This window comes from Scyliorhinus torazame, chromosome 11 (assembly GCF_047496885.1).
Source record: "Scyliorhinus torazame isolate Kashiwa2021f chromosome 11, sScyTor2.1, whole genome shotgun sequence".
NCBI lineage: Eukaryota > Metazoa > Chordata > Chondrichthyes > Carcharhiniformes > Scyliorhinidae > Scyliorhinus > Scyliorhinus torazame.
The window spans coordinates 254,614,363-254,640,643 of NC_092717.1; the positions used below are offsets into that span (position 1 = coordinate 254,614,363).

At 56.4% G+C, this 26,281-nt stretch overlaps 1 protein-coding gene across 2 annotated transcripts in view; it reads right to left on the bottom strand.

Moving 5' to 3' along the window:
* LOC140385924 (dynein regulatory complex protein 11-like) overlaps nt 1-26,281 on the bottom strand; it is a 1,066,524-nt gene that overhangs the window by 340,031 nt on the left and 700,212 nt on the right. For both annotated transcript variants that reach the window (XM_072468573.1, XM_072468575.1), the window contains one exon: nt 21,060-21,115. In XM_072468573.1, coding sequence (XP_072324674.1) covers nt 21,060-21,115 — 56 coding nt within the window. The remainder of the gene's footprint in view (nt 1-21,059; nt 21,116-26,281) is intronic.

Sequence of the window (26,281 nt, forward strand, 5' to 3'; positions counted from 1 at the left end):
GAGAAACTTGCAAAATTCTAACAGGATTAGACAGGGTAGATTCAGAAAGAATGTTCCCGATGGTGGGGGAGTCCAGAACTAGGGGTCATAGTTTGAGGATAAGGGGTAAACCTTTCAGGACTGAGGTGAGGAGAAATTTCTTCACCCAGAGAGCGGTGAATCTGTGGAATTCACTCCCACAGAAAGTAGTTGAGGCCAAAACGTTGTGTAATTTGAAGAAGGAATTTGATACAACTCTTGGGACTAAAGGGATCGAGGGATATGGGGGGGAGGCGGGATCAGGGTATTGAACTTGATGATCAGCCATGATAATGAATGGCGGAGCCGGCTCGAAGGGCCGAATGGCCTCCTCCTGCTTCTCTTTTCTATATCTTTTCTATATTTCTAAGTATGGGTGAGTGCAACTGCAAAAAAACAGCCGCTTGATTGCTCCCCTTACACAAACATTCAAACTCTCCACCACCGACGCACAGTGACAGCCGTGTGCACCGTCTACAAGATGCACTGCAGCAACTCACCAAGGTTCCTCAGACAGCGCCTTCCAGACCCACGGCCACTACCATCTAGAAGGACCAGAGCAGCAGATACCTGGGAACCCCACCACCTGGAGGCTCCCCTCCAAGTCACTCACCGCCCTGACTGGGAAACAGATCGGCCGTTCCTTCACTGTCGCTGGGGCAACATCCTGGAACTCACTCCCTAACAGCACAGTGGGTGTACCTATACCTCAGGGACTGCAGCGGTTCAAGGTGGCAGATCACCCCCACCGTCTTCTGGAGAGCAATTAGGGATGGGTAATAAACGCTGGCCTAACCCGCGATGCCCAGATTCCACACCGAATTTCTAAAAAATAATTACATTCATAAGAATATAAGTACAAGCAATACCATTAATAGAAAACATTAATTAATTAGTTAGATTACAATTATTGCAGGGAAGGTTAGATGCTATAACTGCAGAATGTGATCCATTGTGATCCAGAGCATTTGCAGTAAGTGTTTACGGCTTGAGGAACTTCACCTCAGAGCCACTGAGTTGCGGACACTGAGACACATCGGGGATGCTGAGCTGCGGACACTGAGACACATCAGGGAGGCTGAGCTGCGGACGCTGAGACACATCAGGGAGGCTGAGCTGTGCACACTGAGACACATCAGGGAGGCTGAGCTGCGGACACTGAGACACATCAGGGAGGCTGAGCTGCGGACAATGAGACACATCAGGGAGGCTGAGCTGCGGACACTGAGACACATCAGGGAGGCTGAGCTGCGGACACTGAGACACATCAGGGAGGCTGAGCTGCGGACACGGAGACACATCAGGGAGGCTGAGCTGCGGACACAGAGACACATCAGGGAGGCTGAGCTGCGGACACTGAGACACATCAGGGAGGCTGAGCTGCGGACAATGAGACACATCAGGGAGGCTGAGCTGTGGACACTGAGACACATCAGGAAGGCTGAGCTGCGGACACTGAGACACATCAGGGTGGCTGAGCTGTGGACACTGAGACACATCAGAGAGGCTGAGCTGCGGACACAGAGACACATCAGGGAGGCTGAGCTGCGGACACTGAGACACATCAGGGTGGCTGAGCTGTGGACACTGAGACACATCAGAGAGGCTGAGCTGCGGACACTGAGACACATCAGGGAGACTGAGCTGTGGACACTGAGACACATCAGAGAGGTTGAGATGCGGACACTGCGACACATCAGGGAGGCTGAGGACACTGAGACACATCATGGAGGTTCAGATGCGGACACTGAGACACATCAGGGAGACTGAGCTGTGGACACTGAGACACATCAGGGAGGCTAAGATGCGGACACTGCGACACATCAGGGAGGCTGAGCTGCGGACACTGAGACACATCAGAGAGGCAGAGATGCGGGCACTGAGACACATCAGGGAGGCTGAGCTGTGGACACTGAGACACATCAGGGAGGCTGAGCTGTGGACACTGCCACACACCAAGGAGGCTGAGCTTCAGACACTGAGACACATCAGGGTGTCTGAGATGCGGACACTGAGACACATCAAGGAGGCTGAGTTGCGGACACTGAGACACATCAGGGAGGCTGAGTTGCGGACACTAGGACACATTAAGGAGGCTGCGTTGTGGACACTAAGCCACAGCAGGGAGGCTGAGTTGCGGACACTGAGACACATCAGGGAGGCTGAGCTGCGGACACCGAGACACATGAGGGAGGCTGAGCTGCGGACACTGAGACACATCAGGGAGGCTGAGCTGCGGACACTGAGACACATCAGGGAGGCTGAGCTGCGGACACTGAGACACATCAGGGAGGCTGAGCTGCGGACACCGAGACACATGAGGGAGGCTGAGCTGCGGACACTGAGACACATCAGGGAGGCTGAGCTGCGGACACTGAGACACATCAGGGAGGCTGAGCTGCGGACACTGAGACACATCAGGGAGGCTGAGCTGCGGACACTGAGACACATCAGGGAGGCTGAGCTGCGGACACTGAGACACATCAGGGAGGCTGAGCTGCGGACACAGAGACACATCAGGGAGGCTGAGCTGCGGACACTGAGACACATCAGGGAGGCTGAGTTGTGGACACTGAGACACATCAGGCAGGGGGAGGCTGAGCTGCCGACACTGAGACACATCAGGGAGGCTGAGCTGCGGACACTGAGACACATCAGGGAGACTGAGCTGCGGACACTGCAACTCATCAGGGAGGCTGAGCTGCGGACACTGAGACACATCAGGGAGGCTGAGCTGCGGACACTGAGACACATCAGGGAGACTGAGCTGCGGACACTGAGACACATCAGGGAGGCTGAGCTGCGGACACCGAGACACATCAGGGAGGCTGAGCTGCGGACACTGAGACACATCAGGGAGGCTGAGCTGCGGACACTGAGACACATCAGGGAGGCTGAGCTGCGGACACCGAGACACATCAGGGAGGCTGAGCTGCGGACACTGAGACACATCAGGGAGACTGAGCTGCGGACACTGAGACACATCAGGGAGGCTGAGCTGCGGACACTGAGACACATCAGGCAGGGGGAGGCTGAGCTGCGGACACTGTGACACATCAGGGAGGCTGAGCTGCGGACACTGAGACACATCAGGGAGGCTGAGCAGCGGACACTGAGACACATCAGTGAGGCTGAGCTGCGGACACTGAGACACATCAGGGAGGCTGAGCTGCGGACACTGAGACACATCAGGGAGGCTGAGCTGCGGACACAGAGACACATCAGGGAGGCTGAGCTGCGGACACTGAGACACATCAGGGAGGCTGAGTTGTGGACACTGAGACACATCAGGCAGGGGGAGGCTGAGCTGCCGACACTGAGACACATCAGGGAGGCTGAGCTGCGGACACTGAGACACATCAGGGAGACTGAGCTGCGGACACTGCAACTCATCAGGGAGGCTGAGCTGCGGACACTGAGACACATCAGGGAGGCTGAGCTGCGGACACTGAGACACATCAGGGAGACTGAGCTGCGGACACTGAGACACATCAGGGAGGCTGAGCTGCGGACACCGAGACACATCAGGGAGGCTGAGCTGCGGACACTGAGACACATCAGGGAGGCTGAGCTGCGGACACTGAGACACATCAGGGAGGCTGAGCTGCGGACACCGAGACACATCAGGGAGGCTGAGCTGCGGACACTGAGACACATCAGGGAGACTGAGCTGCGGACACTGAGACACATCAGGGAGGCTGAGCTGCGGACACTGAGACACATCAGGCAGGGGGAGGCTGAGCTGCGGACACTGTGACACATCAGGGAGGCTGAGCTGCGGACACTGAGACACATCAGGGAGGCTGAGCAGCGGACACTGAGACACATCAGTGAGGCTGAGCTGCGGACACTGAGACACATCAGGGAGGCTGAGCTGCCGACACTGAGACACATCAGGGAGGCTGAGCTGTGGACACTGAGACACATCAGGGAGGCTGAGATGTGGACACTGAGACACATCAGTGAGGCTGAGATGTGGACACTGAGACACATCAGGGAGGCTGAGATGTGGACACTGAGACACATCAGGGAGACTGAGATGTGGACACTGAGACACATCAGTGAGGCTGAGCTGCGGACACTGAGACACATCAGGGAGGCTGAGCTGCGGACACTGAGACACATCAGGGAGGCTGAGCTGCGGACACTGAGACACATCAGCGAGGCTGAGCTGCGGACACTGTGACACATCAGGGAGGCTGAGCTGCGGACACTGAGACACATCAGGAAGGCTGAGCTTCAGACACTGGGACACATCAGGGTGTCTGAGTTGCGGACACTGAGACACATCAGGGAGGCTGAGATGTGGACACTGAGACACATCAGTGAGGCTGAGATGTGGACACTGAGACACATCAGTGAGGCTGAGATGTGGACACTGAGACACATCAGGGAGGCTGAGCTGCGGACACTGAGACACATCAGGGAGGCTGAGCTGCGGACACTGAGACACATCAGGGAGGCTGAGCTGCGGACACTGAGACACATCAGGGAGGCTGAGTTGCGGACACTGAGACACATCAGGCAGGGGGAGGCTGAGCTGCCGACACTGAGACACATCAGGGAGGCTGAGCTGCGGACACTGAGACACATCAGGGAGACTGAGCTGCGGACACTGCAACTCATCAGGGAGGCTGAGCTGCGGACACTGAGACACATCAGGGAGGCTGAGCTGCGGACACTGAGACACATCAGGGAGGCTGAGCTGCGGACACCGAGACACATCAGGGAGGCTGAGCTGCGGACACTGAGACACATCAGGGAGACTGAGCTGCGGACACTGAGACACATCAGGGAGGCTGAGCTGCGGACACTGAGACACATCAGGCAGGGGGAGGCTGAGCTGCGGACACTGTGACACATCAGGGAGGCTGAGCTGCGGACACTGAGACACATCAGTGATGCTGAGCTGCGGACACTGAGACACATCAGGGAGGCTGAGCTGCGGACCCTGAGACACATCAGGGAGGCTGAGCAGCGGACACTGAGACACATCAGTGAGGCTGAGCTGCGGACACTGAGACACATCAGGGAGGCTGAGCTGCCGACACTGAGACACATCAGGGAGGCTGAGCTGTGGACACTGAGACACATCAGGGAGGCTGAGATGTGGACACTGAGACACATCAGTGAGGCTGAGATGTGGACACTGAGACACATCAGGGAGGCTGAGATGTGGACACTGAGACACATCAGGGAGGCTGAGCTGCGGACACTGAGACACATCAGGGAGGCTGAGCTGCGGACACTGAGACACATCAGCGAGGCTGAGCTGCGGACACTGAGAACATCAGCGAGGCTGAGCTGCGGACACTGAGACACATCAGGGAGGCTGAGCTTCAGACACTGGGACACATCAGGGTGTCTGAGTTGCGGACACTGAGACACATCAGGGAGGCTGAGATGTGGACACTGAGAAACATCAGTGAGGCTGAGATGTGGACACTGAGACACATCAGGGAGGCTGAGCTTCAGACACTGGGACACATCAGGGTGTCTGAGTTGCGGACACTGAGACACATCAGGGAGGCTGAGATGTGGACACTGAGACACATCAGTGAGGCTGAGATGTGGACACTGAGACACATCAGGGAGGCTGAGCTGCGGACACTGCGACACATCAGTGAGGCTGAGATGTGGACACTGAGACACATCAGGGAGGCTGAGCTGCGGACACTGAGACACATCAGGGAGGCTGAGCTGCGGACACTGAGACACATCAGGGAGGCTGAGCTGCGGACACTGAGACACATCAGGGTGGCTGAGCTGCGGACACTGAGACACATCAGGGAGGCTGAGCTGCGGACACTGAGACACATCAGGGAGGCTGAGCTGCGGACACTGAGACACATCAGGGAGGCTGAGCTGCGGACACTGAGACACATCAGGGAGGGGAGGCTGAGCTGCGGACACTGAGACACATTAGGGAGACTGAGCTGCGGACACAGAGACACATCGGGGAGGCTGAGCTGCGGACACTGAGACACATCAGGGAGGCTGGGATGTGGACACTGAGACACATCAGTGAGGCTGAGATGTGGACACTGAGACATATCAGGGAGACTGAGCTGTGGACACTGAGACACATCAGGGAGGCTGAGCTGCGGACACTGAGACACATCAGGGAGGCTGAGCTGCGGACACTGAGACAGATCAGGGAGGCTGAGCTGCGGACACTGAGACACATCAGGGAGGCTGAGCTGTGGACACTGGAACACATCAGGGAGGCTGAGCTGCGGACACTGAGACGCATCAGGGAGGCTGAGCTGTGGACACTGGAACACATCAGGGAGGCTGAGCTGCGGACACGGAGACACAACAAGGAGGCTGAGCTGCGGACATTGAGACACATCAGGGAGGCTGAGCTGCGGACACTGAGACACATTAGCGAGACTGAGCTGCGGACACTGAGACACATCAGAGAGGCTGAGATACGGACACTGAGACACATCAGGGAGACTGAGCTGTGGACACTGAGACACATCAGGGAGGCAGATTGGGGGCGGATGTTTGAGGGCAAATCAACATCTGACATGTGGGAGGTTTTCAAGTGGCAGTTGAAAGGAATACAGGACCGGCATGTTCCTGTGAGGAAGAAAGATAAATACGGCAATTTTCGGGAACCTTGGATGACGAGTGATATTGTAGGCCTCGTCAAAAAGAAAAAGGAGGCATTTGTCAGGGCTAAAAGGCTGGGAACAGACGAAGCCTGTGTGGAATATAAGGAAAGTAGGAAGGAACTTAAGCAAGGAGTCAGGAGGGCTAGAAGGGGTCACGAAAAGTCATTGGCAAATAGGGTTAAGGAAAATCCCAAGGCTTTTTACACGTACATAAAAAGCAAGAGGGTAGCCAGGGAAAGGGTTGGCCCACTGAAGGATAGGCAAGGGAATCTATGTATGGAGCCAGAGGAAATGGGCGAGGTACTAAATGAATCCTTTGCATCAGTATTCACCAAAGAGAAGGAATTGGTAGATGTTGAGTCTGGAGAAGGGGGTGTAGATAGCCTGGGTCACATTGTGATCCAAAAAGACGAGGTGTTGGGTGTCTTAAAAAATATTAAGGTAGATAAGTCCCCAGGGCCTGATGGGATCTACCCCAGAATACTGAAGGAGGCTGGAGAGGAAATTGCTGAGGCCTTGACAGAAATCTTTGGATCCTCGCTGTCTTCAGGGGATGTCCCGGAGGACTGGAGAATAGCCAATGTTGTTCCTCTGTTTAAGAAGGGTAGCAAGGATAATCCCGGGAACTACAGGCCGGTGAGCCTTACTTCAGTGGTAGGGAAATTACTGGAGAGAATTCTTCGAGACAGGATCTACTCCCATTTGGAAGCAAATGGACGTATTAGTGAGAGGCAGCACGGTTTTGTGAAGGGGAGGTCGTGTCTCACTAACTTGATAGAGTTTTTCGAGGAGGTCACTAAGATGATTGATGCAGGTAGGGCAGTAGATGTTGTCTATATGGACTTCAGTAAGGCCTTTGACAAGGTCCCTCATGGTAGACTAGTACAAAAGGTGAAGTCACACGGGATCAGGGGTGAGCTGGCAAGGTGGATACAGAACTGGCTAGGCCATAGAAGGCAGAGAGTAGCAATGGAGGGATGCTTTTCTAATTGGAGGGCTGTGACCAGTGGTGTTCCACAGGGATCAGTGCTGGGACCTTTGCTCTTTGTAGTATATATAAATGATTTGGAGGAAAATGTAACTGGTCTGATTAGTAAGTTTGCAGACGACACAAAGGTTGGTGGAATTGCGGATAGCGATGAGGACTGTCGGAGGATACAGCAGGATTTAGATTGTCTGGAGACTTGGGCGGAGAGATGGCAGATGGAGTTTAATCCGGACAAATGTGAGGTAATGCATTTTGGAAGGTCTAATGCAGGTAGGGAATATACAGTGAATGGTAGAACCCTCAAGAGTATTGAAAGTCAAAGAGATCTAGGAGTACAGGTCCACAGGTCATTGAAAGGGGCTACACAGGTGGAGAAGGTAGTCAAGAAGGCATACGGCATGCTTGCCTTCATTGGCCGGGGCATTGAGTATAAGAATTGGCAAGTCATGTTGCAGCTGTATAGAACCTTAGTTAGGCCACACTTGGAGTATAGTGTTCAATTCTGGTCGCCACACTACCAGAAGGATGTGGAGGCTTTCGAGAGGGTGCAGAAGAGATTTACCAGAATGTTGCCTGGTATGGAGGGCATTAGCTATGAGGAGCGATTGAATAAACTCGGTTTGTTCTCACTGGAACGAAGCAGGTTGAGGGGCGACCTGATAGAGGTCTACAAAATTATGAGGGGCATAGACAGAGTGGATAGACAGAGGCTTTTCCCCAGGGTAGAGGGGTCAATTACTAGGGGGCATAGGTTTAAGGTGAGAGGGGCAAGGTTTAGAGTAGATATACGAGGCAAGTTTTTTACGCAGAGGGTAGTGGGTGCCTGGAACTCGCTACCGGAAGAGGTAGTGGAAGCAGGGACGATAGTGACATTTAAGGGGCATCTTGACAAATACATGAATAGGATGGGAATAGAGGGATACGGACCCGGGGAGTGTAGAAGATTGTAGTTTAGTCGGGCAGCATGGTCGGCACGGGCTTGGAGGGCCGAAGGGCCTGTTCCTGTGCTGTACATTTCGTTGTTCTTTGTTGTTTTGAAAATCGCTTATTGTCACAAATAGGCTTCAAATGAAGTTACTGAGAAAAGCCCCTAGTCGCCACATTCCGGTGCCTGTTCGCCTGCTTTCAAAGCGAGCAATTTAGCCCTGTGCTACACAGCCCCTATCAGGGAGGCTGAGCTGCGGACACTGAGGCACATCAGGGAGGCTGAGATGCGGAAACTGAGACACATCAGGGAGGCTGAGTTGCGGACACTGAGACACATGAGGGAGGCTGAGCTGCGGACACTGAGACACATCAGGGAGACTGAGCTGCGGACACTGTGACACATCAGGGAGGCTGAGCTGTGGACACTGAGACACATCAGGGAGGCTGAGCTGCGGACACTGAGACACATCAGAGAGACTGAGCTGCGGACACTGTGACACATCAGGGAGGCTGAGCTGTGGACACTGAGACACATCAGGGAGGCTGAGCTGTGGACACTGAGACACATCAGAGAGGCTGAGCTGCGGACACAGCGACACATCAGGGAGACTGAGCTGCGGACACTGTGACACATCAGGGAGGCTGAGCTGTGGACACTGAGACACATCAGGGAGGCTGAGCTGCGGACACTGAGACCCATCAGGGAGGCTGAGCTGTGGACACTGAGACACATCAGGGAGGCTGAGCTGCGGACACGGCGACACATCAGGGAGGCTGAGCTGCGGACACTGAGACACCTCAGGGAGGCTGAGCTGCGGACACTGAGACACATCAGGGAGGCTGAGCTGTGGACACTGAGACACATCAGGGAGGCTGAGCTGCGGACACTGAGATCCATCAGGGAGGCTGAGCTGCGGACACTGAGACACAACAGGGAGGCTGAGCTGCGGACACTGTGACACATCAGGGAGGCTGAGCTGCGGACACTGAGACACATCAGGGAGGCTGAGATGTGGACACTGCGACACATCAGGGATGCAGAGCTGCGGACACTGAGACACTTCAGGGAGGCTGAGCTGCGGACACTGAGACACATCAGAGATGCAGAGCTGCGGACACTGAGACACTTCAGGGAGGCTGAGCTGCGGACACTGAGACACATCAGGGAGGCTGAGTTGCGGACACTGAGACACATCAGGGAGGCTGAGTTGCGGACACTGAGACACATCAGGCAGGGGGATGCTGAGCTGCGGACACTGGGACACATCAGGGAGGGGAGGCTGAGCTGCGGACACTGAGACACATTAGGGAGACTGAGCTGCGGACACAGAGACACATCGGGGAGGCTGAGCTGCGGACACTGAGACACATCAGGGAGGCTGAGCTGCGGACACTGAGACACATCAGGGGGTCTGAGCTGCGGACACAGAGACACATCGGGAGGCTGAGCTGCGGACACTGAGACACATCAGGGGGACTGAGCTGCGGACACTGAGACACAACAGGGAGGCTGCGTTGCGGACACTGCGACACAACAGGGAGGCTGGGCTCCGGACACTGAGACACATCAGGGAGGCTGAGCTGCGGACACTGAGACACCTCAGGGAGGCTGAGCTGCGGACACTGAGACACATCAGGGAGGCTGAGCTGCGGACACTGCGACACATCAGGGAGGGGGAGGCTGGGCTGTGGACACTGAGACACATCAGGGGGACTGAGCTGCGGACACTGAGACACATCAGGGAGGCTGAGCTGCGGACACTGAGACACATCAGGGAGACTGAGCTGCGGACACTGAGACACATCAGGGAGACTGAGCTGTGGACACTGAGACACATCAGGGAGGCTGCGCTGCGGACACTGAGACACATCAGGGAGACTGAGCTGCGGACACTGAGACCAATCAGGGTGGCTGAGCTCCGGACGCTGAGACACATCAGGGAGGCTGAGCTGCGGACACTGAGACACATCAGGGAGGCTGAAATGCGGACACTGAGACACATCAGGGAGGCTGAGCTGCGGACACTGAGACCCATCAGGGAGGCTGAGCTGCGGACACTGAGACACAACAGGGAGGCTGAGCTGCGGACACTGAGACACATCAGGGAGGCTGAGCTGCGGACACTGAGACACAACAGGGAGGCTGAGCTGCGGACACTGAGACACAACAGGGAGGCTGAGCTGCGGACACTGAGACACCTCAGGGAGGCTGAGCTGTGGACACTGAGACACCTCAGGGAGGCTGAGCTGCGGACACTGAGACACAACAGGGAGGCTGAGCTGCGGACACTGAGACACCTCAGGGAGGCTGAGCTGCGGACACTGAGACACCTCAGGGAGGCTGAGCTGCGGACACTGAGACACATCAGGGAGGCTGAGCTGCGGACACTGAGACACAACAGGGAGGCTGAGCTGCGGACACTGAGACACCTCAGGGAGGCTGAGCTGTGGGCACTGAGACACATCAGGGAGGCTGAGCTGCCGACACTGAGACACATCAGTGAGACTGAGCTGCGGACGCTGAGACACATGAGGGAGGCTGAGCTGCGGACACTGAGAGACATCAGGGAGGCTGCGTTGCGGATACTGAGACACATCAGGGAGGCTGCGTTGCGGACACTGAGACACATCAGGGAGGCTGAGCTGTGGACACTGAGACACATCAGGGAGGCTGCGTTGCGGACACTGAGACACATCAGTGAGACTGAGCTGCGGACGCTGAGACACATCAGGGAGGCTGAGCTGCGGACATTGAGACACATCAGGGAGGCTGAGCTGCGGACACTGAGACCAATCAGGGTGGCTGAGCTCCGGACGCTGAGACACATCAGGGAGGCTGAGCTGCGGACACTGAGACACATCAGGGAGGCTGAGCTGTGGACACTGAGACACATCAGGGAGGCTGAGCTGCCGACACTGAGACACATCAGTGAGACTGAGCTGCGGACGCTGAGACACATGAGGGAGGCTGAGCTGCGGACACTGAGACATATCAGGGAGGCTGCGTTGCGGATACTGAGACACATCAGGGAGGCTGCGTTGCGGACACTGAGACACATCAGGGAGGCTGAGCTGTGGACACTGAGACACATCAGGGAGGCTGCGTTGCGGACATTGAGACACATCAGTGAGACTGAGCTGCGGACGCTGAGACACATCAGGGAGGCTGAGCTGCGGACATTGAGACACATCAGGGAGGCTGAGCTGCGGACACTGAGACCAATCAGGGTGGCTGAGCTCCGGACGCTGAGACACATCAGGGAGGCTGAGCTGCGGACACTGAGACACATCAGGGAGACTGAGCTGCGGACGCGGAGACACATGAGGGAGGCTGAGCTGCGGACACTGAGACACATCAGGGAGGCTGGGCTGCGGACACTGCGACACATCAGGGAGACTGAGCTGCGGACGCGGAGACACATCAGGGAGGCTGAGCTGCGGACGCTGAGACACATCAGGGAGACTGAGCTGCGGACACTGAGACACATCAGGGAGGCTGAGCTGCGGACACTGAGACACATCAGGGAGGCTGGGCTGCGGACACTGAGACACATCAGGGAGGCTGAGCTGCGGACACTGAGACACATCAGGGAGGCTGAGCTGCGGACACTGAGTCACATCAGGGAGGCTGAGCTGCGGACACTGAGACCAATCAGGGAGGCTGAGCTGCGGACACTGAGACACATCAGGGAGGGGGAGGCTGAGCTGCGGACACTGAGACACATCAGGGAGGGGGAGACTGAGCTGCGGACACTGAGACACAACAGGGAGGCTGAGCTGCGGACACTGAGACACCTCAGGGAGGGGGAGGCTGAGCTGCGGACACTGAGACACATCAGGGAGGGGGAGACTGAGCTGCGGACACTGAGACACAACAGGGAGGCTGAGATGCGGACACTGAGACACCTAAGGGAGGCTGAGCTGCGGACACTGAGACACCTCAGGGAGGCTGAGCTGCGGACACTGAGACACATCAGGGAGGGGGAGGCTGAGCTGCGGACACTGAGACACATCAGGGAGGCTGAGCTGCGGACACTGAGACACATCAGGGAGGCTGAGTTGCGGACACTGAGACACATCAGGGAGACTGAGCTGCGGACACTGAGACACATCAGGGAGGCTGAGCTGCGGACACTGAGACCAATCAGGGAGGCTGAGCTGCGGACACTGAGACACATCAGGGAGGGGGAGGCTGAGCTGTGGACACTGAGACACATCAGGGAGGGGGAGACTGAGCTGCGGACACTGAGACACAACAGGGAGGCTGAGCTGCGGACACTGAGACACCTCAGGGAGGGGGAGGCTGAGCTGCGGACACTGAGACACATCAGGGAGGGGGAGACTGAGCTGCGGACACTGAGACACAACAGGGAGGCTGAGCTGCGGACACTGAGACACCTCAGGGAGGCTGAGCTGCGGACACTGAGACACCTCAGGGAGGCTGAGCTGCGGACACTGAGACACATCAGGGAGGCTGAGCTGCGGACACTGTGACACATCAGGGAGGCTGAGCTGCGGACACTGAGACACATCAGGGAGGCTGAGTTGCGGACACTAGGACACATTAAGGAGGCTGCGTTGTGGACACTAAGCCACAGCAGGGAGGGGGAGACTGAGCTGCGGACACTGAGACACAACCGGGAGGCTGAGCTGCGGACACTGAGACACCTCAGGGAGGGGGAGGCTGAGCTGCGGACACTGAGACACATCAGGGAGGGGGAGACTGAGCTGCGGACACTGAGACACAACAGGGAGGCTGAGCTGTGGACACTGAGACACCTCAGGGAGGCTGAGCTGCGTACACAGAGACACCTCAGGGAGGCTGAGCTGCGGACACTGTGACACATTAAGGAGGCTGCGTTGTGGACACTAAGCCACAGCAGGGAGGCTGAGTTGCGGACACTGAGACACATCAGGGAGGCTGAGCTGCGGACACTGAGACACATCAGGGAGGCTGAGCTGCGGACACTGAGACACATCAGGGAGGCTGAGCTGCGGACACTGAGACACATCAGGGAGGCTGAGATGCGGACACTGAGACACATCAGGGAGGCTGAGATGCGGACACTGAGACACATCAGGGAGGCTGAACTGTGGACACTGAGACACATCGGGCAGGGGTAGGCTGAGCTGCGGACACTGAGACACATCGGGCAGGGGGAGGCTGAGCTGCCGACACTGTTACACATCAGGGAGGCTGAGCTGCGGACACTGAGACACATCAGGGAGGCTGAGCTGCGGACACTGAGACACATCAGGGAGGAGGAGCTGCGGACACTGAGACACATCAGGGAGGCTGAACTGCGGACACTGAGACACATCAGGGAGGCTGAACTGTGGACACTGAGACACATCGGGCAGGGGGAGGCTGAGCTGCCGACACTGTTACACATCAGGGAGGCTGAGCTGCGGACACTGAGACACATCAGGGAGGCTGAGCTGCGGACACTGAGACACATCAGGGAGGAGGAGCTGCGGACACTGATACACAACAGGGACGCTGAGCTGCGGACACTGAGACACATCAGGGAGGCTGAGCTGCGGACTCTGAGACACATCAGGGAGGCTGAACTGCGGACACTGAGACACATCAGGGAGGCTGAGCTGCGGACACTGAGACACATCAGGGAGGCTGAGCTGCCGACACGGAGACACATTAGGGAGGCTGAGCTGCGGACACTGAGACACATCAGAGAGGCTGAGCTGCGGACACTGATACACAACAGGGAGGCTGAGCTGCGGACACTGAGACACATCAGGGAGGCTGAGCTGTGGACACTGAGACACATCAGGGAGGCTGAGCTGCCGACACTGAGACACATCAGTGAGACTGAGCTGCGGACGCTGAGACACATGAGGGAGGCTGAGCTGCGGACACTGAGAGACATCAGGGAGGCTGCGTTGCGGATACTGAGACACATCAGGGAGGCTGCGTTGCGGACACTGAGACACATCAGGGAGGCTGAGCTGTGGACACTGAGACACATCAGGGAGGCTGCGTTGCGGACACTGAGACACATCAGTGAGACTGAGCTGCGGACGCTGAGACACATCAGGGAGGCTGAGCTGCGGACATTGAGACACATCAGGGAGGCTGAGCTGCGGACACTGAGACCAATCAGGGTGGCTGAGCTCCGGACGCTGAGACACATCAGGGAGGCTGAGCTGCGGACACTGAGACACATCAGGGAGGCTGAGCTGCGGACACTGAGACACATCAGGGAGACTGAGCTGCGGACACTGAGACACAACAGGGAGGCTGAGCTGCGGACACTGAGACACCTCAGGGAGGCTGAGCTGTGGACACTGAGACACATCAGGGAGGCTGAGCTGCCGACACTGAGACACATCAGTGAGACTGAGCTGCGGACGCTGAGACACATGAGGGAGGCTGAGCTGCGGACACTGAGACATATCAGGGAGGCTGCGTTGCGGATACTGAGACACATCAGGGAGGCTGCGTTGCGGACACTGAGACACATCAGGGAGGCTGAGCTGTGGACACTGAGACACATCAGGGAGGCTGCGTTGCGGACATTGAGACACATCAGTGAGACTGAGCTGCGGACGCTGAGACACATCAGGGAGGCTGAGCTGCGGACATTGAGACACATCAGGGAGGCTGAGCTGCGGACACTGAGACCAATCAGGGTGGCTGAGCTCCGGACGCTGAGACACATCAGGGAGGCTGAGCTGCGGACACTGAGACACATCAGGGAGGCTGAGCTGCGGACACTGAGACACATCAGGGATGGGGAGGCTGAGCTGCGGACACGGAGACACATCAGGGAGGCTGAGCTGCGGACACTGAGACACATCAGGGAGGCTGAGCTGCGGACACTGCGACACATCAGGGAGACTGAGCTGTGGACACTGCGACACATCAGGGAGACTGAGCTGCGGACGCGGAGACACATGAGGGAGGCTGAGCTGCGGACACTGAGACACATCAGGGAGGCTGAGCTGCGGACACTGCGACACATCAGGGAGACTGAGCTGCGGACGCGGAGACACATCAGGGAGGCTGAGCTGCGGACACTGAGACACATCAGGGAGTCTGAGCTGCGGACACTGCGACACATCAGGGAGACTGAGCTGCGGACACTGAGACACATCAGGGAGGCTGAGCTGCGGACACTGAGTCACATCAGGGAGGCTGAGCTGCGGACACTGAGACCAATCAGGGAGGCTGAGCTGCGGACACTGAGACACATCAGGGAGGGGGAGGCTGAGCTGCGGACACTGAGACACATCAGGGAGGGGGAGACTGAGGTGCGGACACTGAGACACAACAGGGAGGCTGAGCTGCGGACACTGAGACACCTCAGGGAGGGGGAGGCTGAGCTGCGGACACTGAGACACATCAGGGAGGGGGAGACTGAGCTGCGGACACTGAGACACAACAGGGAGGCTGAGATGCGGACACTGAGACACCTAAGGGAGGCTGAGCTGCGGACACTGAGACACCTCAGGGAGGCTGAGCTGCGGACACTGAGACACATCAGGGAGGGGGAGGCTGAGCTGCGGACACTGAGACACATCAGGGAGGCTGAGCTGCGGACACTGAGACACATCAGGGAGGCTGAGTTGCGGACACTGAGACACATCAGCGAGGCTGAGCTGCGGACACTGTGACACATCAGGGAGGCTGAGCTGCGGACACTGAGACACATCAGGGAGGCTGAGTTGCGGACACTAGGACACATTAAGGAGGCTGCGTTGTGGACACTAAGCCACAGCAGGGAGGGGGAGACTGAGCTGCGGACACTGAGACACAACAGGGAGGCTGAGCTGCGGACACTGAGACACCTCAGGGAGGGGGAGGCTGAGCTGCGGACACTGAGACACATCAGGGAGGGGGAGACTGAGCTGCGGACACTGAGACACAACAGGGAGGCTGAGCTGTGGACGCTGAGACACATCAGGGAGGCTGAGCTGCGGACACTGAGACACATCAGGGAGGCTGAGCTGCGGACACTGAGACACATCAGGGAGACTGAGCTGCGGACACTGAGACACAACAGGGAGGCTGAGCTGCGGACACTGAGACACATCAGGGAGGCTGAGCTGCCGACACTGAGACACATCAGTGAGACTGAGCTGCGGACGCTGAGACACATGAGGGAGGCTGAGCTGCGGACACTGAGACATATCAGGGAGGCTGCGTTGCGGATACTGAGACACATCAGGGAGGCTGCGTTGCGGACACTGAGACACATCAGGGAGGCTGAGCTGTGGACACTGAGACACATCAGGGAGGCTGCGTTGCGGACATTGAGACACATCAGTGAGACTGAGCTGCGGACGCTGAGACACATCAGGGAGGCTGAGCTGCGGACATTGAGACACATCAGGGAGGCTGAGCTGCGGACACTGAGACCAATCAGGGTGGCTGAGCTCCGGACGCTGAGACACATCAGGGAGGCTGAGCTGCGGACACTGAGACACATCAGGGAGGCTGAGCTGCGGACACTGAGACACATCAGGGAGGGGGAAGCTGAGCTGCGGACACGGAGACACATCAGGGAGGCTGAGCTGCGGACGCGGAGACACATGAGGGAGGCTGAGCTGCGGACACTGAGACACATCAGGGAGGCTGAGCTGCGGACACTGCGACACATCAGGGAGACTGAGCTGCGGACGCGGAGACACATCAGGGAGGCTGAGCTGCGGACACTGAGACACATCAGGGAGTCTGAGCTGCGGACACTGCGACACATCAGGGAGACTGAGCTGCGGACACTGAGACACATCAGGGAGGGGGAGACTGAGCTGCGGACACTGAGACACAACAGGGAGGCTGAGCTGCGGACACTGAGACCAATCAGGGAGGCTGAGCTGCGGACACTGAGACACATCAGGGAGGGGGAGGCTGAGCTGCGGACACTGAGACACATCAGGGAGGGGGAGACTGAGCTGCGGACACTGAGACACAACAGGGAGGCTGAGCTGCGGACACTGAGACACCTCAGGGAGGGGGAGGCTGAGCTGCGGACACTGAGACACATCAGGGAGGGGGAGACTGAGCTGCGGACACTGAGACACAACAGGGAGGCTGAGATGCGGACACTGAGACACCTAAGGGAGGCTGAGCTGCGGACACTGAGACACCTCAGGGAGGCTGAGCTGCGGACACTGAGACACATCAGGGAGGGGGAGGCTGAGCTGCGGACACTGAGACACATCAGGGAGGCTGAGCTGCGGACACTGAGACACATCAGGGAGGCTGAGTTGCGGACACTGAGACACATCAGGGAGACTGAGCTGCGGACACTGAGACACATCAGGGAGGCTGAGCTGCGGACACTGAGACCAATCAGGGAGGCTGAGCTGCGGACACTGAGACACATCAGGGAGGGGGAGGCTGAGCTGTGGACACTGAGACACATCAGGGAGGGGGAGACTGAGCTGCGGACACTGAGACACAACAGGGAGGCTGAGCTGCGGACACTGAGACACCTCAGGGAGGGGGAGGCTGAGCTGCGGACACTGAGACACATCAGGGAGGGGGAGACTGAGCTGCGGACACTGAGACACAACAGGGAGGCTGAGCTGCGGACACTGAGACACCTCAGGGAGGCTGAGCTGCGGACACTGAGACACCTCAGGGAGGCTGAGCTGCGGACACTGAGACACCTCAGGGAGGCTGAGCTGCGGACACTGAGACACATCAGGGAGGCTGAGCTGCGGACACTGTGACACATCAGGGAGGCTGAGCTGCGGACACTGAGACACATCAGGGAGGCTGAGTTGCGGACACTAGGACACATTAAGGAGGCTGCGTTGTGGACACTAAGCCACAGCAGGGAGGCGGAGACTGAGCTGCGGACACTGAGACACAACAGGGAGGCTGAGCTGCGGACACTGAGACACCTCAGGGAGGGGGAGGCTGAGCTGCGGACACTGAGACACATCAGGGAGGGGGAGACTGAGCTGCGGACACTGAGACACAACAGGGAGGCTGAGCTGTGGACACTGAGACACCTCAGGGAGGCTGAGCTGCGTACACTGAGACACCTCAGGGAGGCTGAGCTGCGGACACTGTGACACATTAAGGAGGCTGCGTTGTGGACACTAAGCCACAGCAGGGAGGCTGAGTTGCGGACACTGAGACACATCAGGGAGGCTGAGCTGCGGACACTGAGACACATCAGGGAGGCTGAGCTGCGGACACTGAGACACATCAGGGAGGCTGAGATGCGGACACTGAGACACATCAGGGAGGCTGAGATGCGGACACTGAGACACATCAGGGAGGCTGAACTGTGGACACTGAGACACATCGGGCAGGGGGAGGCTGAGCTGCGGACACTGAGACACATCGGGCAGGGGGAGGCTGAGCTGCCGACACTGTTACACATTAGGGAGGCTGAGCTGCGGACACTGAGACACATCAGGGAGGCTGAGCTGCGGACACTGAGACACATCAGGGAGGAGGAGCTGCGGACACTGAGACACATCAGGGAGGCTGAACTGCGGACACTGAGACACATCAGGGAGGCTGAACTGTGGACACTGAGACACATCGGGCAGGGGGAGGCTGAGCTGCCGACACTGTTACACATCAGGGAGGCTGAGCTGCGGACACTGAGACACATCAGGGAGGCTGAGCTGCGGACACTGAGACACATCAGGGAGGAGGAGCTGCGGACACTGATACACAACAGGGACGCTGAGCTGCGGACACTGAGACACATCAGGGAGGCTGAGCTGCGGACTCTGAGACACATCAGGGAGGCTGAGCTGCGGACACTGATACACAACAGGGAGGCTGAGCTGCGGACACTGAGACACATCAGGGAGGCTGAGCTGCGGACACTGAGACACAACAGGGAGGCTGAGCTGCCGACACTGAGACACATCAGGGAGGCTGAGCTGCGGACACTGAGACACATCAGGGAGGCTGGGCTGCGGACACTGAGACACATCAGGGAGGCTGAGCTGCGGACACTGAGACACATCAGGGAGGCTGAGCTGCGGACACTGAGACACATCAGGGAGGCTGAGCTGCCGACATTGAGACACATCAGAGAGGCTGAGCTGCCGACACTGAGACACATCAGGGAGGCTGAGCTGCGGACACTGAGACACATCAGAGAGGCTGAGCTGCCGACACTGAGACACATCATGGAGGCTGAGCTGCGGACACTGAGACACATCAGGGAGACTGAGCTGCGGACACTGTGACACATCAGGGAGGCTGAGCTGCCGACATTGAGACACATCAGGGAGGCTGAGCTGCGGACACTGAGACACATCAGAGAGGCTGAGCTGCCGACACTGAGACACATCAGGGAGGCTGAGCTGCGGACACTGAGACACATCAGGGAGGCTGAGCTGCCGACATTGAGACACATCAGGGAGGCTGAGCTGCGGACACTGAGACACATCAGAGAGGCTGAGCTGCCGACACTGAGACACATCAGGGAGGCTGAGCTGCGGACACTGAGACACATCAGGGAGGCTGAGCTGCGGACACGGCGACACATCAGGGAGGCTGAGCTGCGGACACTGAGACACATCAGGGAGGCTGAGCTGCGGACACTGAGACACATCAGGGAGGCTGAGCTGCGGACACGGAGACACATCAGGGAGGCTGAGCTGCGGACACTGAGACACATCAGGGAGGCTGAGCTGCCGACACTGAGACACATCAGGGAGGCTGAGCTGCGGACACTGAGACACATCAGGGAGGCTGAGCTGCGGACACTGAGACACATCAGGGAGGCTGAGCTGTGGACACTGAGACACATCAGGGAGGCTGAGCTGCGGACACTGAGACACATCAGGGAGGCTGAGCTGTGGACACTGAGACACATCAGGGAGGCTGAGCTGCGGACACTGAGACACATCAGGGAGGCTGAGCTGCGGACACGGCGACACATCAGGGAGGCTGAGCTGCGGACACTGAGACACATCAGGGAGGCTGAGCTGCGGACACTGAGACACATCAGGGAGGCTGAGCTGCGGACACTGAGACACATCAGGGAGGCTGAGCTGTGGACACTGAGACACATCAGGGAGGCTGAGCTGCGGACACTGAGACACTTCAGGGAGGCTGAGCTGCGGACACGGCGACACATCAGGGAGGCTGAGCTGCGGACACTGAGACACATCAGGGAGGCTGAGCTGCGGACACGGCGACACATCAGGGAGGGGGAGGCTGAACTGCGGACACTGAGACATATCAGAATAGTTACCCGGATGCTTTGTACCAGGAGGAAGTCACATCTGTTAGGATAGGGTCAACATATTTAGCCAGTGGTCAAGGACAGGAGGGTGTGGTGTGATCTTTTGCTATCCCGGATCTACCCAAAATCAGATAGATGCCCAACTGAGTGCGAATGCCCACTGTAGCTGCGCTTTATGCACTAGATTATCAGTGCAGGTGATGGAGTCAACAGAATGACGTTATTGATGGTGGAATGACTCACACACCACCTCCCTCATCAGCCCGAGGGTCACATTGTGCTGAGAGATTAGAAGGCAGTCTTTGAACCGTTTACCTATTTGCAGTGAAGTCCTTCTCTTTCTTCTTTGCTCCCTTGTCTTTACCTTTCCCCTGAACAAAAATGGAACAACATCATTTAAACTGCCAATTAGTCACGGTGTTGCTGTGGTGAGGAAATGAACATATCATCCACTCACGGTGGAAGGAGAATGTGAGAATACGTTGGGTGCTGGCTGCTGTAACATCCACTGTAATGGGGCTGGGAGTCATTCTATCACCTTGGGGCTGGGTGCTGTAATACCCCCTCAGGACTGGGTGCTGTAATATCTGGTTTAGCACACTGGGCTAAATCGCTGGCTTTGAAAGCAGACCAAGGCAGGCCAGCAGCACGGTTCAATTCCCGTACCAGCCTCCCCGAACAGGCGCCGGAATGTGGCGACTAGGGGCTTTTCACAGTAACTTCATTGAAGCCTACTTGTGACAATAAGCGATTTTCATTTCATTTCATTTCATTCATCTACTCAGGATTGGGTGCTGCAATATCCCCTCAGGACTGGGTGCTGTAATATGTACTTGTGACTAGGTGCTGTAACATGCTGTTGGGACTGGGTCCTACAATATCCCCTTGGGATTGGGTGCTGTAATATCCCCTTCAGACTGGATCAGGTAATATCCCCTCAGGACTGGGTGCTGTAATATTCCCCCGATACAGAGTGCTGTACTATCCGTTCAGAACTGGGTGCTGTAATATCTATTCGAGATTGGGTGTTGTAATATCCTCTCAAGACTGGGTGCTGTAATATCCCCCCTAAACAGAGTGCTGTAATGTCCATTCAGAACTGGGTGCTGTAATATCCATTTGAGATTGGGTGTTGTAATCTCCTCTCGAGATTGGGTTTTGTAATATCCCCCTAGACAGAGTGCTGTAATATTCCCCCGAGACAGAGTGCTGTAATATTCCCCCGAGACAGAGTGCTGTACTATCCATTCAGAACTGGGTGCTGTAATATCTATTCGAGATTGGGTGTTGTAATATCCTCTCTAGACTGGGTGCTGTAATATCCCCCCTAAACAGAATGCTGTAATGTCCATTCAGAACTGGGTGCTGTAATATCCATTTGAGATTGGGTGTTGTAATCTCCTCTCGAGATTGGGTTTTGTAATATCCCCCCAAGACAGAGTGCTGTAATATCCCCCGAGACAGAGTGCTGTAATATCCCCCCGAGACAGAGTGCTGTAATATCCCCCCGAGACAGAGTGCTGTAATATCCCCCCGAGACAGAGTGCTGTAATATCCCCCCGAGACAGAGTGCTGTAATATCCCCCCGAGACAGAGTGCTGTAATATCCCCCCCCGAGACAGAGTGCTGTAATATCCCCCCCCGAGACAGAGTGCTGTAATATCCCCCCTAGACAGAGTGCTGTAATATCCCCCCCGAGACAGAGTGCTGTAATATTCCCCCGAGACAGAGTGCTGTAATATCCCCCCGAGACAGAGTGCTGTAATATCCCCCCCCGAGACAGAGTGCTGTAATATCCCCCCCCGAGACAGAGTGCTGTAATATCCCCCCTAGACAGAGTGCTGTAATATCCCCCCGAGACAGAGTGCTGTAATATACCCCCGAGACAGAGTGCTGTAATATCCCCCCGAGACAGAGTGCTGTAATATCCCCCCCCCCGAGACAGAGTGCTGTAATATCCCCCCCGAGACAGAGTGCTGTAATATCCCCCTCCCGAGACAGAGTGCTGTAATATACCCCCGAGACAGAGTGCTGTAATATCCCCCCGAGACAGAGTGCTGTAATATCCCCCCCCGAGACAGAGTGCTGTAATATCCCCCCCGAGACAGAGTGCTGTAATATCCCCCCGAGACAGAGTGCTGTAATATCCCCCCCGAGACAGAGTGCTGTAATATCCCCCCCCGAGACAGAGTGCTGTAATATACCCCCGAGACAGAGTGCTGTAATATCCCCCCCCGAGACAGAGTGCTGTAATATCCCCCCCGAGACAGAGTGCTGTAATATCCCCCCCGAGACAGTGTGCTGTAATATCCCCCCCCGAGACAGAGTGCTGTAATATACCCCCGAGACAGATTGCTGTAATATCCCCCCGAGACAGAGTGCTGTAATATCCATTCAGGACGAGGTGCTGTAATATTCCCTCGGGATTTACAGGAAGATGTAGACGGGGTGGTGAAATGGGCAGACACGTGGCAGATAGAATTTACTCTTGGAGTGTGTGAGGTGACACACTTTAACACCCAAATGTGTCTCTGTCTCAGGCTCAGGAGACTGCCAGGAGAATTGTTATTTTGCTGAAACATTAGCTGACAAAACTCAGATGTAAACATCAGGAGATTGATTAACTAATTCTATCTGATCACCGGGATGTTGGTGCTAGAGAACTGAGGGGTAATTGGGAAGTTGGTACTGACGGGTATGAGCAGAGTGTGGGATTGACGGAGATGGGGAGAGGGTGGGATTGAGGGAGATGGGGAGAGGGTGGGATTGACGGAGATGGGGAGAGGGTGGGATTGACGGAGATGGTGAGAGGGTGGGATTGACGGAGATGGGGAGAGGGTGGGATTGACGGAGATGGTGAGAGGGTGGGATTGACGGAGATGGGGAGGGGGTGGGATTGACGGAGATGGGGAGAGGGTGGGATTGAGGGAGATGGGGAGAGGGTGGGATTGACGGAGATGGGGAGAGGGTGGGATTGACGGAGATGGTGAGAGGGTGGGATTGACGGAGATGGGGAGAGGGTGGGATTGACGGAGATGGTGAGAGGGTGGGATTGACGGAGATGGGGAGAGGGTGGGATTGACGGAGATGGGGAGAGGGTGGGATTGAGGGAGATGGGGAGGGGGTGGGATTGAGGGAGACGAGGAGAGGGTGGAAGTGAGATAGATTGGGAGCAATGGGTTTGACGAATATGAGGAGACATATGTGGGAGACATGGGAAAAGATTAAAGCCAATTGTATTGATGGGGTGGTAGGGGTACAGATTGAGTTGACAGGGGTGGTTGGGGTACAGATTGTGTTGATAGGGGTGGTTGGGGTACAGTTTGTGTTGATAGGAGTGGTTGGGGTGCAGATTGTGTTGATAGGGGTGGTTGGGGTACAGTTTGTGTTGATAGGGGTGGTTGGGGTACAGATTGTATTGATAGGGGTGGTTGGGGTACAGTTTGTGTTGATGGGGGTGGTTGGGATACAGTTTGCGTTGATAGGGGTGGTTGGGGTACAGATTGTATTGATAGGGGTGGTTGGGGTACAGTTTGTGTTGATGGGGGTGGTTGGGGTACAGTTTGCGTTGATGGGGGTGGTTGGGGTACAGTTTGTGTTGATAGGGGTGGTTGGGGTACAGTTTGTGTTGATAGGGGTGGTTGGGGTACAGTTTGTGTTGATAGGGGTGGTTGGGGTACAGTTTGTATTGATAGGGGTGGTTGGGGTACAGATTGTGTTGATAGGGGTGGTTGGGGTACAGATTGTGTTGATAGGGGTGGTTGGGGTACAGTTTGTGTTGATAGGGGTGGTTGGGGTACAGTTTGTGTTGATAGGGGTGGTTGGGGTACAGTTTGTGTTGATGGGGGTGGTTGGGGTACAGATTGTGTTGATAGGGGTGGTTGGGGTACAGTTTGTGTTGATGGGGGTGGTTGGGGTACAGATTGTGTTGATAGGGGTGGTTGGGGTACAGTTTGTGTTGATAGGGGTGGTTGGGGTACAGATTGTATTGATAGGGGTGGTTGGGGTACAGATTGTGCTGTTAGGGGTGGTTGGGGTACAGTTTGTGTTGATAGGGGTGGTTGGGGTACAGATTGTGTTGATAGGGGTGGTTGGGGTACAGTTTGTGTTGATAGGGGTGGTTGGGGTACAGTTTGTGTTGATAGGGGTGGTTGGGGTACAGTTTGTGTTGATAGGGGTGGTTGGGGTACAGATTGTGTTGATAGGGGTGGTTGGGGTACAGATTGTGTTGATAGTGCTGTAATATACCCCCGAGACAGAGTGCTATAATATTCCTCCGAGACAGAGTGCTGTAATATCCCCCCGAGACAGAGTGCTGTAATATCCCCCCCCGAGACAGAGTGCTGTAATATCCCCCCCGAGACAGAGTGCTGTAATATCCCCCCGAGACAGAGTGCTGTAATATCCCCCCCCGAGACAGAGTGCTGTAATATCCTCCCCGAGACAGAGTGCTGTAATATCCCCCCCCCGAGACAGAGTGCTGTAATATACCCCCGAGACAGAGTGCTGTAATATCCCCCCCCCGAGACAGAGTGCTGTAATATCCCCCCCCCGAGACAGAGTGCTGTAATATCCCCCCCCCGAGACAGAGTGCTGTAATATCCCCCCCCGAGACAGAGTGCTGTAATATCCCCCCCCGAGACAGAGTGCTGTAATATCCCCCCCCGAGACAGAGTGCTGTAATATCCATTCAGGACGAGGTGCTGTAATATTCCCTCGGGATTTACAGGAAGATGTAGACGGGGTGGTGAAATGGGCAGACACGTGGCAGATAGAATTTACTCTTGGAGTGTGTGAGGTGACACACTTTAACACCCAAATGTGTCTCTGTCTCAGGCTCAGGAGACTGCCAGGAGAATTGTTATTTTGCTGAAACATTAGCTGACAAAACTCAGATGTAAACATCAGGAGATTGATTAACTAATTCTATCTGATCACAGGGATGTTGGTGCTAGAGAACTGGGGGGTAATTGGGAAGTTGGTACTGACGGGTATGAGGAGAGGGTGGGATTGACGGAGATGGGGAGAGGGTGGGATTGAGGGAGATGGGGAGAGGGTGGGATTGACGGAGATGGGGAGAGGGTGGGATTGACGGAGATGGTGAGAGGGTGGGATTGACGGAGATGGGGAGAGGGTGGGATTGACGGAGATGGTGAGAGGGTGGGATTGACGGAGATGGGGAGAGGGTGGGATTGACGGAGATGGGGAGAGGGTGGGATTGAGGGAGATGGGGAGGGGGTGGGATTGAGGGAGACGAGGAGAGGGTGGGAGTGAGATAGATTGAGAGCAATGGGTTTGACGAATATGAGGAGACATATGTGGGAGACATGGGTAAAGATTAAAGGGGTGGTTGGGGTACAGATTGTATTGATAGGGGTGGTTGGGGTACAGATTGTGTTGATAGGGGTGGTTGGGGTACAGTTTGTGTTGATATGGGTTGTTGGGGTACAGATTGTGTTGATAGGGGTTGTTGGGGTACAGATTGTGTTGATCGGGGTGGTTGGGGTACAGATTGTGTTGATCGGGGTGATTGGGGT